Source organism: Equus caballus, chromosome 4 (assembly GCF_041296265.1).
Source record: "Equus caballus isolate H_3958 breed thoroughbred chromosome 4, TB-T2T, whole genome shotgun sequence".
NCBI lineage: Eukaryota > Metazoa > Chordata > Mammalia > Perissodactyla > Equidae > Equus > Equus caballus.
In genome coordinates, this window is record NC_091687.1 from 107406938 (window position 1) to 107420347 (window position 13410).

At 41.5% G+C, this 13410-nt stretch overlaps 1 protein-coding gene across 3 annotated transcripts in view; it reads right to left on the minus strand.

Annotated features, from left to right (window-relative positions):
• Positions 1 to 216: 216 nt before the first annotated feature.
• RHEB (Ras homolog, mTORC1 binding) overlaps positions 217 to 13410 on the minus strand; it is a 49586-nt gene continuing 36392 nt past the window's right edge. For all 3 annotated transcript variants that reach the window (XM_023640024.2, XM_070265261.1, XM_070265260.1), the window contains 5 exons: positions 7342 to 7424; positions 6643 to 6699; positions 6486 to 6533; positions 5611 to 5692; positions 217 to 718 (listed from right to left, as the gene is read on the minus strand). In XM_023640024.2, the coding sequence (XP_023495792.1) occupies positions 626 to 718; positions 5611 to 5692; positions 6486 to 6533; positions 6643 to 6699; positions 7342 to 7424 (363 nt within the window). In that variant the 3' untranslated portion in view covers positions 217 to 625. The remainder of the gene's footprint in view (positions 719 to 5610; positions 5693 to 6485; positions 6534 to 6642; positions 6700 to 7341; positions 7425 to 13410) is intronic.

Consider the following 13410-nt stretch of genomic DNA (forward strand, 5'->3'; position numbering starts at 1 on the left):
CTCCCCAACTGCCCGCCCACTGCTGTCCGGCGGCCCCCTCGCGGCCTGGAGCCCCTGCGGTCAGCAGTCCCTGCGGGCTCTGCTCGCCTCTGCCTGCAGCCACAGCCTCCACCAGTTCCAGGAACCCAATGCTGAGCCTTCCTAGAGGCCGAGAAAGAAACCCTCAGGAGGACAAGCTTTCCTTCTTTCAAAGCCACACTGAGCAGCACCAGGGAGTAAGGTTTGCAGCTATTTTATTTACAAGTATACATTGAACACAATGAAATAAACACTGATATATCCAAGCCTAGTTAATAGTAGTGTAACAATATGTATCATTTTGATGATTACATTATTTTAAACAACAAACTACACTGAAAAATTAATGCCAATAAAATTCTTGGTCATAATATTATTAAGAAATACAATATATAAATTGAAAATATGATTGCTTAAAATTTGAAAATGGAAGTGAACTCATTTGGACAGAGTCAGAGTTTAACATAATCTGAAGGGGTTGGAGGGGACGGCGGGAAAGCGCTCTGACCCAAATGAAATCTTTCAGGTTAACAGAAGAGAAATGCAGCCGAGTCTACCGGGAAGGACGCCGGGCAGCCTGCTCCTTCAGTGGACAGGCTCTGCAGAGCTACATCACTGAGCAGGAAGACTTCCCTTGGGAAGCAGCCCCATCAATTTTCTCTGCCTCCAAAATTATCCTTCTAAAAACATCAACAGCAGTCTGAAAAACAAGGAGAAGACCAGTCAGCCTCTCGGCCCATGGGCAACCCTACTAGCCCTTCACAAGGAGGAGTCACTGTCATTTGGGGCAAGAAATCGTCTCTTAGGCCAAATGTCGGTTCCTATACTTTAAATGCAGTCATTGTGGTAGTCAAAAAATGCTGTTGTTCCCCAAAGCCTTGGAGGCCAGTGCCTAGACCCTGTCATTACCAATAACCGCCCTCCTCCCTCACCCCAAGGTCAAGCACCCACCAGACCCATCTTCCTTCTGTCTCTGGATATCCCGAATGCGACAACTCCTAACCCCACAGGGACCTGCTTCCTTGATTCGACTACATTTTCCCTGTCCCTCAGCCATGTCTTGTCCTCACTTTCCTCCCTGACCAGCACAGACTGCACAGCCCACCATCACAGTCCGTGGACTCGGACTCTCTTCTCTGCTGACTGTCCGCCTGCTGGGGTCGGCAACCTCACAGCCAACGCAGCCCAGGGAAACCCATACTGCGCCGGGGCTCACCTGACCTCCAGGACCCTGAGTCCAAAGGGGAGCCTCGGTGCTGCCAGCAGCCCAACTCCATGTCCCTGGTCCAGAGACTCCTCCAGATGAAATTTTACACCTTCTCCTTTCGCTTCAAATTTCTAAAACCTCTCCCCTGCTCTCACACCAGCTGACAGCTGGGTTACAGTTCACCGGGAGAGCAGAAGCAGTGCTCACAAGGGAACGCCACATCCTCTGCGCACCAGACCAAGCGTCCCCTGACTCTGGGCCCTCTACCCTGGCTCCTTCTCTCCCGCTGGCGTGAACGAAGCGCTCCTAAGCAAGCCAACACCAGCCCCAGGTCCTAGCCTCTTGTGCAGCTAATCAAGGCCACTGGCTTCAGCGAGTCTCCCTCCTATTGCTGCAGTTTCAATGACTTGACAATTTTTACTCCTGAGCACTTTGTTACCAACAAAATTGACTAAACTTTACTTAGGACAGTTTACTTTAAAATAGTGGATTTTTAGTAAGTAATACAAATTACAAACAAATTATACTTGAAAACTTTTCAATAAAAAATTTGAGCAGTTCACACAGATTGGTCTCTGATCACATGACTACTGATGCTGTGTGTGTGTGTGTGTGTGTCCACTACATGCACAAATTCTCTCTCCCCCACTAAAACGGACACATAGTAGTAGCCTTCTAGTATGTGTGCGGATTAGAATCGCTCATGGCTCTTCCAGAAGGGCCTCTTCTAAGGGACTAGAATTACTCGTTTCTTCCCACCTGACAGGGAGAAACTCCCTAGGCTCAGGACGCCCCTCACTTCCAGCACACGCAAAGACCAAATGGGCAGGAGTATGACAAGAGCCGCGACAGGGAGCTGAGAAGTACCTAGACATGCCTTTAAGGTACTGATCAGGACTGCTGCTTTCCAAGGACATCTTCATCACCGCTGGACTTACCTAGTTTGGTACAAGAATCTTTTTGCCGTAAAGGATTCATATTACGTCTGTTCAGGTATCTGTCGATCTGATAATGATGCCAGAGCAGACCGAGACAACCATCAGTTGGCTCATCTGGTCTTTGGGCTTGTCTGGCTTAAGATGTTTGAGGCTACCATACAAGACTCCTGCCTTCTTTTAGGCTTTTGGCTAATATCAGACAAATTTGCTAAATTTATCAAAACCTAAAAGAATTACACTAATTGAAATTTTTTCATTTTAACTTTAAGCCTTCGGTGGAATTCATCTTTTATCTGGGTATTCAAAAAGCCCTTTACTACCTGCTAAGGGAAACTAAAAGATTAAAGAATAAACCTACGTAGAAGCATATGAAAACCTTAAGCTAAGGGAAGTATCACACAAACTAGATAGAGAAAAGGCCTGCGTGCCAGTTCAAACAGGAGTTTAGTAACATACCTTAAGCAAACCGTACAGGTCACTCTCACCAGAGAAAGTAACCTGAGGCAACCTCGCCTTCCTAAGCAAGTCCTCTTAACGAGAGTGGAGGTGGGGTCCAAAGCCATCCATGCCTTCGAGGTGGCAGCAAGGATAACACAGTAACTGCCAGACACACATAGCACAGTAACACGCCCCCGCCCCCGCCACGAAGAGTGAGCAACACTGCTGAGGCTGACTTACAACGCCAAATAGAATGAGCGCTTTAGGACCCTCAGACCTTCACCCAGGAGAAGCAGAGAGAAGCTAGCAAACAGACCCAAAGAGAGCTTGGGGCCATTCAACTGCATTTCTCCACCTCCAATTTTTATTATGCAAATTTTCAAGCATACAGACAAATGGAAAGAACTGAACAATAATCAACCTGCCCCGCTATCTGGATTCAGCAAGTGTTAACCTCGTTGCTGTATCAGCTGGCTCACTCTCTCCGTCCATCCACCCACACACCCCATGAGAAAGTAAGCTGCATGGGGCCAGCCTGGTGGCGCAGTGGTTAAGTGCGCACGTTCCACTTCGGCGGCCCAGGGTTTGCTGGTTCGGATCCTGGGTGCGGACATGGCACCTCTTGGGAAGGCCATGCTGTGGCAGGCGTCCCACATATAAAGTAGAGGAAGATGGGCATGGATGTTAGCTCAGGGCCAGTCTTCCTCAACAAAAAGAGGAGGACTGGCAGTAGTTAGCTCAGGGCTAATCTTCCTCAAAAAAAAGAAAGTAAGCTGCAGACATTATGAAACTTGGCCCCTAAATACTTTGGTTTGCATTTCCTAAGAGTAAGGATATTCTCTTCATAATCCCAGTACGATCACTGCACCTAAAAAAATTAACACTTTCCCTAATATATCCAGAGTATAATAAAATCTCCCCAACTGATCAAAAATGGCTTTTACACGAGGGTTTTTAGAACCAGATTCCAATTAAGGTTCACACACAGACTCTTAATCCAGAACAGTCTCTCCCCAAGAGCACTTTAATCTCTACTGCACTTGGGTCACGCACAAGGCCCGTGTTTGCATCCACTAGACAGCCTGAGGCACAGGAGAGAGGACCCAATGTGGGTTAAATTTAAAACTTAATTCTCTTTCCTATACTATATATAGAGTGATCTTAGAAAAGTCATTTTACCTCTTAACTCCTCAACTCTAAAATGAGACGTTCAACTAGATGATCTTAAGGATAGGTTAGATACCCAATCAGGGTTTGATTTCATTCAATTAAAACCACAAGTCTCTTACTCTCTTCTTTTTTTTTTTTTTCCCAAAGATTTTATTTTTCCTTTTTCTCCTCAAAGCCCCCCGGTACATAGTTGTGTGTTCTTAGTTGTGGGTCCTTCTAGTTGTGGCATGTGGGACGCCGCCTCAGCACGGCTTGATGAGTGGCGCCATGTCCATGCCCAGGATTTGAACCGGTGAAACCCCAGGCTGCGAAAGCGGAGCACGCGAACTCAACCACTCGGCCACAGGGCCAGCCCCTCTTAATTCTTATGATCTGAATTCTCACCACCTGCACTCAGGAACTGAACAGATTCAGATAAATCCCTTGCTGTTTGGAACTCGGGAACCAATCACACAGATTTAATATCCCTCGTTGTCTGAACAGAGACGAAGAGGGTTGACTCTGAAGGGACGGCTGGGCTGACTGAGCACCACCAGCTACAAGAACTCTGTGCGGGACACCATGGAGGCCACAAAGGCCAACCACGCTGTCCTGGATCTCAGAGTGAATGAAGGGAGACGAGAGAAAAGAAACTATTGTTAATTTTGGCTGGGTGAATCAAGCAGCGGGGGTCACTGAGAAGGGGAAATTTAAGAGAACCTTGAGGGCTAGGGGTCTTAGTAATGGGAAGGAGTGGCAGAACGGGGAACAAGGAGCACCAGGCTGACTGTGCGCTAGCTCTCCTCACCCCGAACAAGCCAGCCGTTCACCCTCACTGAGCTGTTGCCTCACAGTAATGAAAACCGATCAATCTTTTGATTGATTTGAGGATCAAACAACATAACATGTTGAAAATACGTTAAAAACTAGAAAACACCATATGAATTTAAGTACTTAATTAGAGAAAGGCTATTTTAAGCCAGAGAAGAACATGAGTAAAGGTGAGGCATTTTCAAAGTGCCCACTGTGTTTAAGGAAGTGGCAGTAGTTTGGCGCGATTGTGAAGTACAGGATGTAGTGAGAGAAGAAACGAGAAAAGCGCAAGTCATCACTGCACTCAATATCATGCTAAAGGCTTCGAGCCTTGTTCTGCAGACAATGGGCAACTCACTGACAGTCTGAGTAGAGGGTGACATCATCCGAGCCGTAGCTTTAGAAAGTTAATGGCAGCCAAGAGAAGTGTACTGGGGAGGAAACGGAGGCTGGAGACGAGCTTGGATGCTACGGGTCTAAACTCAAGCCATGGAAGGAAAAGGAAAGAGGAGCTACGGAAGCCTTCTGAAGTGGATGTGACATCCTTCCTGGGACAGGCCTTGAAAGGAATATTTGCAGGACTGAAATTGGTAATAAATGCCTGTAAAATCGTTCTTAATAGTTTTTATGTTAAAAACAACACATATATCTAACTCAGTTTCTCTTACAGAAAAAGGCGGGGAGGTGCAGACAGAAAATTATTGCCAGAGTAATTTAAGATCATTCTTGCTTCTTTCCTGTGTCTGGACTTATTTCTGTATCCGTCTTTAATATAAAACAAAAATAACAATATATGTTCATAAAGGTAGTATTTCCTTTACTATTAACTTCTGTTTATCTCACAAATATTCTAGGTCCCATCATAAGTAGAACACTGACTGAATTAAAACATAAATACAATCTTCCTAAAGCAATGCAAAGACTAACATTAGAAATGGTGGAAGGATAAAGATTAACCAGGAGTGATAGGAGGTGAAACACTGATTAAGAGGAACACATGCCTATGACTGATGGAAGGCAGGCTGAAGAGTTTTAAAGAATAAGTACCTGATTTTCTTTAGCAGAAGATTCCAAAAAAGCTGCATTCCAAGATTCCGCTAATGCTTTCCCTTCTTCATAACTGATCACCCTAAAGGAAAAATAAAATTCTAAATAAAGTACTTTTCTCTGTATTACATAAAACATCTATAATTGATTTATGAAACAGGCTCCACTTTTATCAATTTTTCCCTTACGAAGCAGAAGCAAGCTCTGCTCAGTATTACCATCCACTATGCAACACAGAGGAGCATCTTAACTACGCCCGACTTGGGGAATAGGACACACACCGCCTATGGGGTTACCCATGCTCCAGCAAGCTCTTACAGTTCAGAGAACATAACTGTATTTCCTAGTACTCCAGTATCTGTAACAATAGACTATTTTACACCTAGGTTGTAAGCACCCGAGGACAGGGGCAATTCTGGAGGGGCCACAGTCCAATTCTGTTGTGCACAGGCTGCAGGCATTCAGCCAGCAAGTGCCTTCCTCTCTAGACATCATGGGGATAGGCCTTGCCCACCTGGTTCATCACTCTAACCCTAACCTCAGTCCTCAAAAAAACGATTTGTTCAGTAAATGAGTGTTACTGTTGTCTTTTTACAGTCTGCTTTACGCAAAATGGTAGAAGAATCTAAAGATAATTTTCTACAGTATTTGCTCGCTCTTTTCTACAGGAAACATTTATCAACATATGTGGGATTTATACTGCAGTTTTATTTCTCCTATGTACAATCACTGCCACATTCCTGAACACAGAAACACAGATATGCTACAGCTAAAAATATTCTTGCTGTAAGAACAGTAATTAAAAATGGAACTTCAGTGACTAAATCATCTTAGCCTTGATTTTATAAATCAGTCATTATTTAGAAGCTACATACCTTTCCATATGTAGGTCTTTCTTATTCCCAACCAACATAATAGGTATTCTATTAATATGAGGAGAAAAAAGGAAGTAAAGTAGTCAGTGTGGAGTTTACTGTCCAGGAGCTACTATTACAACAGACGTATCTACCGAGATAAAGTACGGCTACTTACTGCACTTTCCCCACCATATCCAACAATTTGCCATGGATAACTTTAATCACTTCAAAACTACAAAACAAAAGCATGAAATCAGATATCCATTTTAGTGTTGATGTTTTTAGATGTTTATAGTGGGAAAAATATAAAATGTCACAGAGTCACCATTTTAACATAAAATAAACTGAACACAAGGAATTGCTCTATTTTTTCCCACCAATCTTTTTCACATGAGCATTATTTGACACTCAGTAATCCTTACTGAGAGTATTCAAAATGAAATAGGTAAGACATTTAAATAGGAAAGCCTAACACTGGGCTGACAAACCATATAAACACAAATTCTAACCTCTGAATAAACATGTGTAGAACATTCCTTAGCTAGAGGGCCCCAGCAGTCAGCCCGTGTTCCACATTAATATGGTGAAAACACACAAAAAGCAAATCAATTTATGTATTTCTCATCCCGATTAGTAGAAAGCTCAGATCGTGTTCAATCATTATCTATCTAGGCAGCTTCAAGTAAGAAATACGGAGTTTTTATTCCACGAGTGTAAGAGAACATCTATCAGGGTAATTTTTCCCCATAACTACCTGTTTGCTCCACAAGACCACCACTAAAAAACATTTAGCCTAATAACCAAGTCTAACTGTTAGTAACACTAATTCCAGCCTAACCCTTTAAAAGGAGCACGTGGCAGGAGTGAGGCTCACCTTTTGATTGATGTAACAGAATACACAAGAATATAACCATTAATATCTATGGAGTATGTCTGAGGAAAGATGGAATATTCATCCTGTGGAAGAAAAAATAATAACAGTTGAGTAAACTCTTCATATGTCATAACAAGCAATCTTTACCCAAGGTTTTTCACATAGCACCTGGTCAAAGAAATCAAAGTAAACAAAAAGTGGGTTACAATATCATTCTAGAAACATAGCCTACAAACTTAAGATTTATGTAAGACTGGCTGAGGGGTGATAATGTGCTATAAAGCCAATATTAAAAAATGACTGGCTATTTTAAGACTTTTGGGAGACATTCCTGGGAGAAGAGAATGGAATGAATGGAAAGGTGACCGGCTCTGTGATCCTGTATCAAGGGGAAAGCACTACTACGTTTCTTTTATGGATGCAAAGTCCACAATGTCTTAAGACTTCACAGGAAATTCACAAGTGCTACTGGTTTATTCCATTAATCTGCATTTTCATATTCGAAATGTCATATTATCACTTGACCTATTTTCTGCACATGAGTCACAACGGCCTGAGCACCAGTCTACTGGTCGTCAGTAGGCTGCCACCGGCACTTGAGAGAGAGGAAGGGGAGAGAAGAGAATCAAAACACTAGGCTTGATCAGTGTACTCAGACTTTTGAGGATCAAATGAGTTATTTAATGAGCAACTTTAGGGATTAAAAACAAAGGTACACATTATGCAACAGCGTATAGCTAGTACTCAGTTTTATAAAGCTTTACAAAACTCTGCTTTAGATACAGAATTATTAAAGCATAGGAAAGGTTCTAAGGTCAATGTAGTTTTCATTAGCACATGCCACTGTCCGGAACAAACATTTCATTCTCAGTTGAAATACAATTGTCAATATACTACATATCCCAAGCACTAGAGAAAAATAATGGCAATCACCATTATATCAAGTAACTGTCTCTGTTAACTTTGTAATTCCATGGTATGGTAACAACTAATGTTCACAAGGCCCTGAATTACTACCCTATGGCAAAAAACCTTAAAAAAAAAAAAAATCAAAGAAAAATTAACTTTTACTGTAAACTCTCTGATATCATAAACAGTAGTCACTAATCAGAAAGCAGCGCTTCTGCATCACAGAGCTTACTACACACGCTAAATAAAACTGTTTTCATTATTAGTACAACTTTCATTACGTCAAATTCATTTTAGTGTTGATTTATGAAAACAAATTGTTAACAGAATGACAGATTTTTTCACCCAGATTAAAAAAAAAAATTCCTGGGGCCGGCCCGGTGGTGCAGCAGTTATGTTCACACGTTCTGCTTCGGCAGCCCGGGGTTCACCAGTTTGGATCCCTGGTGCCGACCTATGCACCGCTTGTCAAGCTGTGCTGTGGCAGGCACCCCACATATAAAATAGGGCAAGATGGGCACAGATGTTAGCTCAGGGCCAGTCTTCCTCAGCAAAAAGAGGAGACTGGCAGCAGATGTTAGCTCAGGGCTAGCCTTCCTCCAAAAAAAATCCAAATGATTTTAAGTCACCAGCAGATCCAAAGTTCAAATTACTTTTTCCCTGAAAGGAAGATGTGGAAATAAAGAACAGAATAAGCATATTCTAGAAGCATGGTGCAAAAAACCTAGTTAGAAAGCAGAATGAAGGAAAAAGACCGCCCGCTATAACAGCAACCAAAAACGACAAAATTCCTATAAATAAACTTAAGAAAATAAAAGTGCATGATCCATCTGAAGAAAACCTTAAAATACTCCCAAGAAATAAAAGACTTAAATACATGGAAGAGTGTGCCACGGTCTTCAGCAAGAATATGCAGAATCATAAGGCTATCCATTGATCGATCCTAAATTAATATATAATTGTAACATGATCCTGATAAAAAGTATACTTTCTGAGAAAGAACAGCAATTTCAGAGGCAACTGGGTGGAACCCATAAAGCTATGGCAATCAAAATAGTACAGCACCGGCTCATGAATGGAGCAAACCAGAAAATCTATAAAGACCCAAATAAATATGGGAATTAGGTACATGATAATACTGACACTTCAAATCAGTAAGTATAAAAAGTAACCCTCAACAAAATGTATAGGGAACAAATGCAGAGCCATCTGGGGCTAAGTTGGATCTCTAACTCACACCTCAGCAAAAATGTATTCCAGAGGAATCAAAGATTTAAAGATGAAAATTGAAACTATGTGCATAGTAGATGGGAGAATTTTTTAAAAATAGTATCAGTTAAAAAGAGATTAAGTAAATTCAACCAAATGAAAAAGTTCTTTACGGCTGAAAACCTTTCAAAAACAATAAACCAATGACAAATTGAAAGCAAACAATACCTTGCAGCTCAGATCATATACAAAATACTAATTTTCTTCACATATTAAAAGATCTCTCAAATCAATAAGCAAAGACCAACAACTCAATAGAAAAAGGGAAAAGTACATGAATAGACAGGATAAATCACAGAAAAAGAATTACGAATGTCCTCAAACATAGGAAAATATGATCAAACTCCTTCATAAGAAGAAATACACTTATTAAAATGATACTGGGACTATTTTTCACCCAGCAGATTGGCAAATACCAAGAAATGTGGACGGACGGCAGTTAGACTGTTGGTGATGAACACAATGTAGTCTAAACAGCAGCTGAAATATAATGATGCACACCTGAACTTCCTATGTTATAAACCATTGTGACTTCAAAAAAAAAAAGGTTTTCAAACACACAAAAAAGCTGGTTACACATTATGTTGGCGAGTGTGTAGGGAAACAGGCACTCCCATTCCCAGCTGGTGAGAGTGTGAACTGTGACCCTGGCTCCAGCATCCACCATGCAGATTTTCTTACATACATGCCATCTGTCTAAAATGACTAAGATACTGATGCAGCGCTATTGGTGGTAGCAAGACTGGAAACCCCCTAATAGTTGATCGATGGTTAAATTATGATACATCCAAACAATGGGATGGTATGCAGCCACAGGGAGAAAAAAGAGGCTGCAGGTACTGATGTGGAATAATCTCCAAGATGGAAATATACAGATACATTACTTTTTGTGTTAAAAAGAAAAGAATAAAACTACATTGCATGTTCATGTAAAAAGTATCTTGGAACCGCATCCTAGAGCTCAGCAACAAGGGCTGCTGTCGGGGGGGACCTGGGGCAGCCAGCGTGGAGAAGACTTACAGTTCACTACTTACCTTTTGTGCTAGTTTACTTCTGTAACAAGTGCACTTAGTACTGTTTTCTAAAAATAAGCTTAAGTAATACTTGTTTTTTTTAAAGGGAAATTTGACATTATAAAATTGACCATCACTGACTCTACTTAAATTAGGCCCAAATATAATATTTCATTCAAACTAAAAATAATCAACTTGTATTTAACTATGCTCACCATCATCTCTAGCTGGGCACTTAAATCAGCTATAATATAAGCTCCTAAACAAACAGTACTTGCTATCATATATTGCTATACAGCAAGTTCTTATGTGCAATTTTACTCCCAAAATGTGTAAGTTAGTGAACAAATTTACTATATACAGCTTTCAAAGAATCTGTCCTTTAATCACCTTCCCCTAGTACTAGCAGTCTTAACCCCACACCCAGCCCACATGAATTCAATTTAAAAACCGCTCTTGGAGCAGTAAATGCTAAGTGCCGTCTCATCCAGTTTCTACAGAGTGAGGGTAGGACCACAGCAGGAGGAAAGGCCTGTTGTCACACCATCATGGATGGCAAATACTAGCATAACTTTTTATTTTATGATCTCTCAGCTCTGGATGTAGCTTTTAACAACTATTAGCTGCAATGAAAACAACTTATTCAAAGTAGCTAAATTTGGATATACTTTGTGCAAAAATTCTCTAAATATTCTTATTTGGCAGTAACAGAACCCAAAGGAGCAAGACAAGCAGAGCTGGTAACTGACCTTGCTCCTGCCATCCCTCACACCGTAAGCTCACTCCCTGAGATCTCTGATCCTTTTGGGGTCATTCTTTGTATCACTCTATCATTAAAACATTTAAAGACGTGAGATGCCCAAGTGTGCCTTTATGTTTTAGAGTAAAACATAACCTCAGAGGAATATATCTTTTATTTTGATAAGGAGAGTCAACATAAAGAAATTTTCTCTCCAGAGAAACGTTTTCAAGGACAGCTCTCCTCCAAGTATTAAGACACCTGCACGACACCCACTCACACTGTCAACATCGAGTGAGTGTGGCCTCTAGGCACCGCTCTAGCCTCAGCAGCATCAAAGAGCTACAAATAAGGATCAAATCTTCTGTAAGCTCATAAATCGACTCTAAAGCATACAACAATCCTGTGAAGGTAGGTACCACAATTATCGCCAGTTTACAGATGAAGATCTGAGGCACAGAATGGTTCACGACTTTCTCAAGGTCACTTGGTTAGTAAGAAGAGCCAGGATTCAAACACAGGCAGCAGGACTGCAGAGGCCATACTCCAACTATGACATCTTGGTTCTCCTTCTGGTCCACTTTAAATGTATTTCTAGAGTAACATTACATGGAAGTGATTTACCAATTTACATCCTTACCCGCACTTTCCATGAGCTTCATGAAAATTCAAAACAGAGATATAAGGGCAAACTGAAATATCTGTAACGTCACAGTCCCACCATAAATGGTGTGTGGTCATATTTCTCTGCCTAGAACACTCTCAGTTTATACCTGCTGTCTCAGTGAATCAATATACTGAGTGCCCCCTCCACTCTTAAAAATGTCTTATTTTAGGTAATAAATTACATAGTCGCCATAACTATAAAAGAAGAATACAAACCCTAAGAATCCAACGCAAGGTCCCATCCCAGAGGCTCCTCTACACTAATTTCTCAGAGAAGCTAGGTCCTCTATGCCATCACTCTCTCACGGAGACTTCTACTGCTCTCCTTGTTCCAATAAGCTGCAAACTCCCATTACACAATGGACAGGTTCCCTGTAGAATAAAAGCCTAGGAGGACTCTGCTCTAAGAAAACCATCATGAGGCCTGATGACGAAGGCTTATTATATCCACCACCAGGTGGGAGTGTATATGGTCAGTGAGAGTTATGTTCCATCTCTGTGACATACACATTTGATTTATTTTATTTGAAGCTTCCAGAATAGAAACTCCAGGGTTTCTCCAGTGCTGAAACAACTTAACACAGCTACATTCTTGCTTCACTATAGGGTTACACTTTCCCTCCACGCTCACTTCAAAACATAAAGCAGAGGGAGCTCATTCCAAACCCATGAGACAGGCCACATCATTCCGGTCTATCCCAATCTCCCCAGGTTCCAGGAAAAAAGCCTCCATTTAACGTGGCAGACCAGATTATACTACATTCGCCCTCCTCTTAGTCTGATCCTTTGTTGAGCATAAGACGCAAGGTGAGGAGTTAGACGTTCCAGCTTCTTTGCACTCCCCATCCTCCAATAAACTGCAATAGATGCAGCCTAACAGAATGGTTCCTAGTAAAAGCTGGGCTGGCTGCCATGGTGACAGGGAAGTTAAGCTGTCAAAGGATTTTCTTTGTTCCCTTCAAGTTCTCTCAATTTCTTTCATCCTTTGATTACAGTCAATTCCCCTAGCGACCCATTACCCACATCGCTGCTACAATAACCTGTGAATATCTTTTTTGGGGGTTACTTAAGCTCTGGCAATTACTGACTGTCTAGCAAATCAAATTGACACTTCTTACTCTAGCAATCATATAACCATGTATAAACAAGGTCATTTCTGCCCTAAATCTTTCTCCTGCCTTTTCCCTAGAAAAGATTTACTTTTGCTCTTAATGTAGGAGAATACATATTACAAATAGAGGAAGAGCACTAATATGATTCCCTGTACAGAATTAAGTTTAGAAAATAGGAAACCACTATCCCTGTCATAAACATAAACTTTCACAATTTTTTTTTTAAAGATTTTTAATTTTTCCTTTTTCTCCCCAAAGCCCGGCGGTACACAGTTGTGTATTTTAGCTGTAGGTGCTTCTAGTTGTGGCATGAGGGACGCCCCCTCAGCATGGCCTGATGAGTGGTGCCATGTTTGCACCC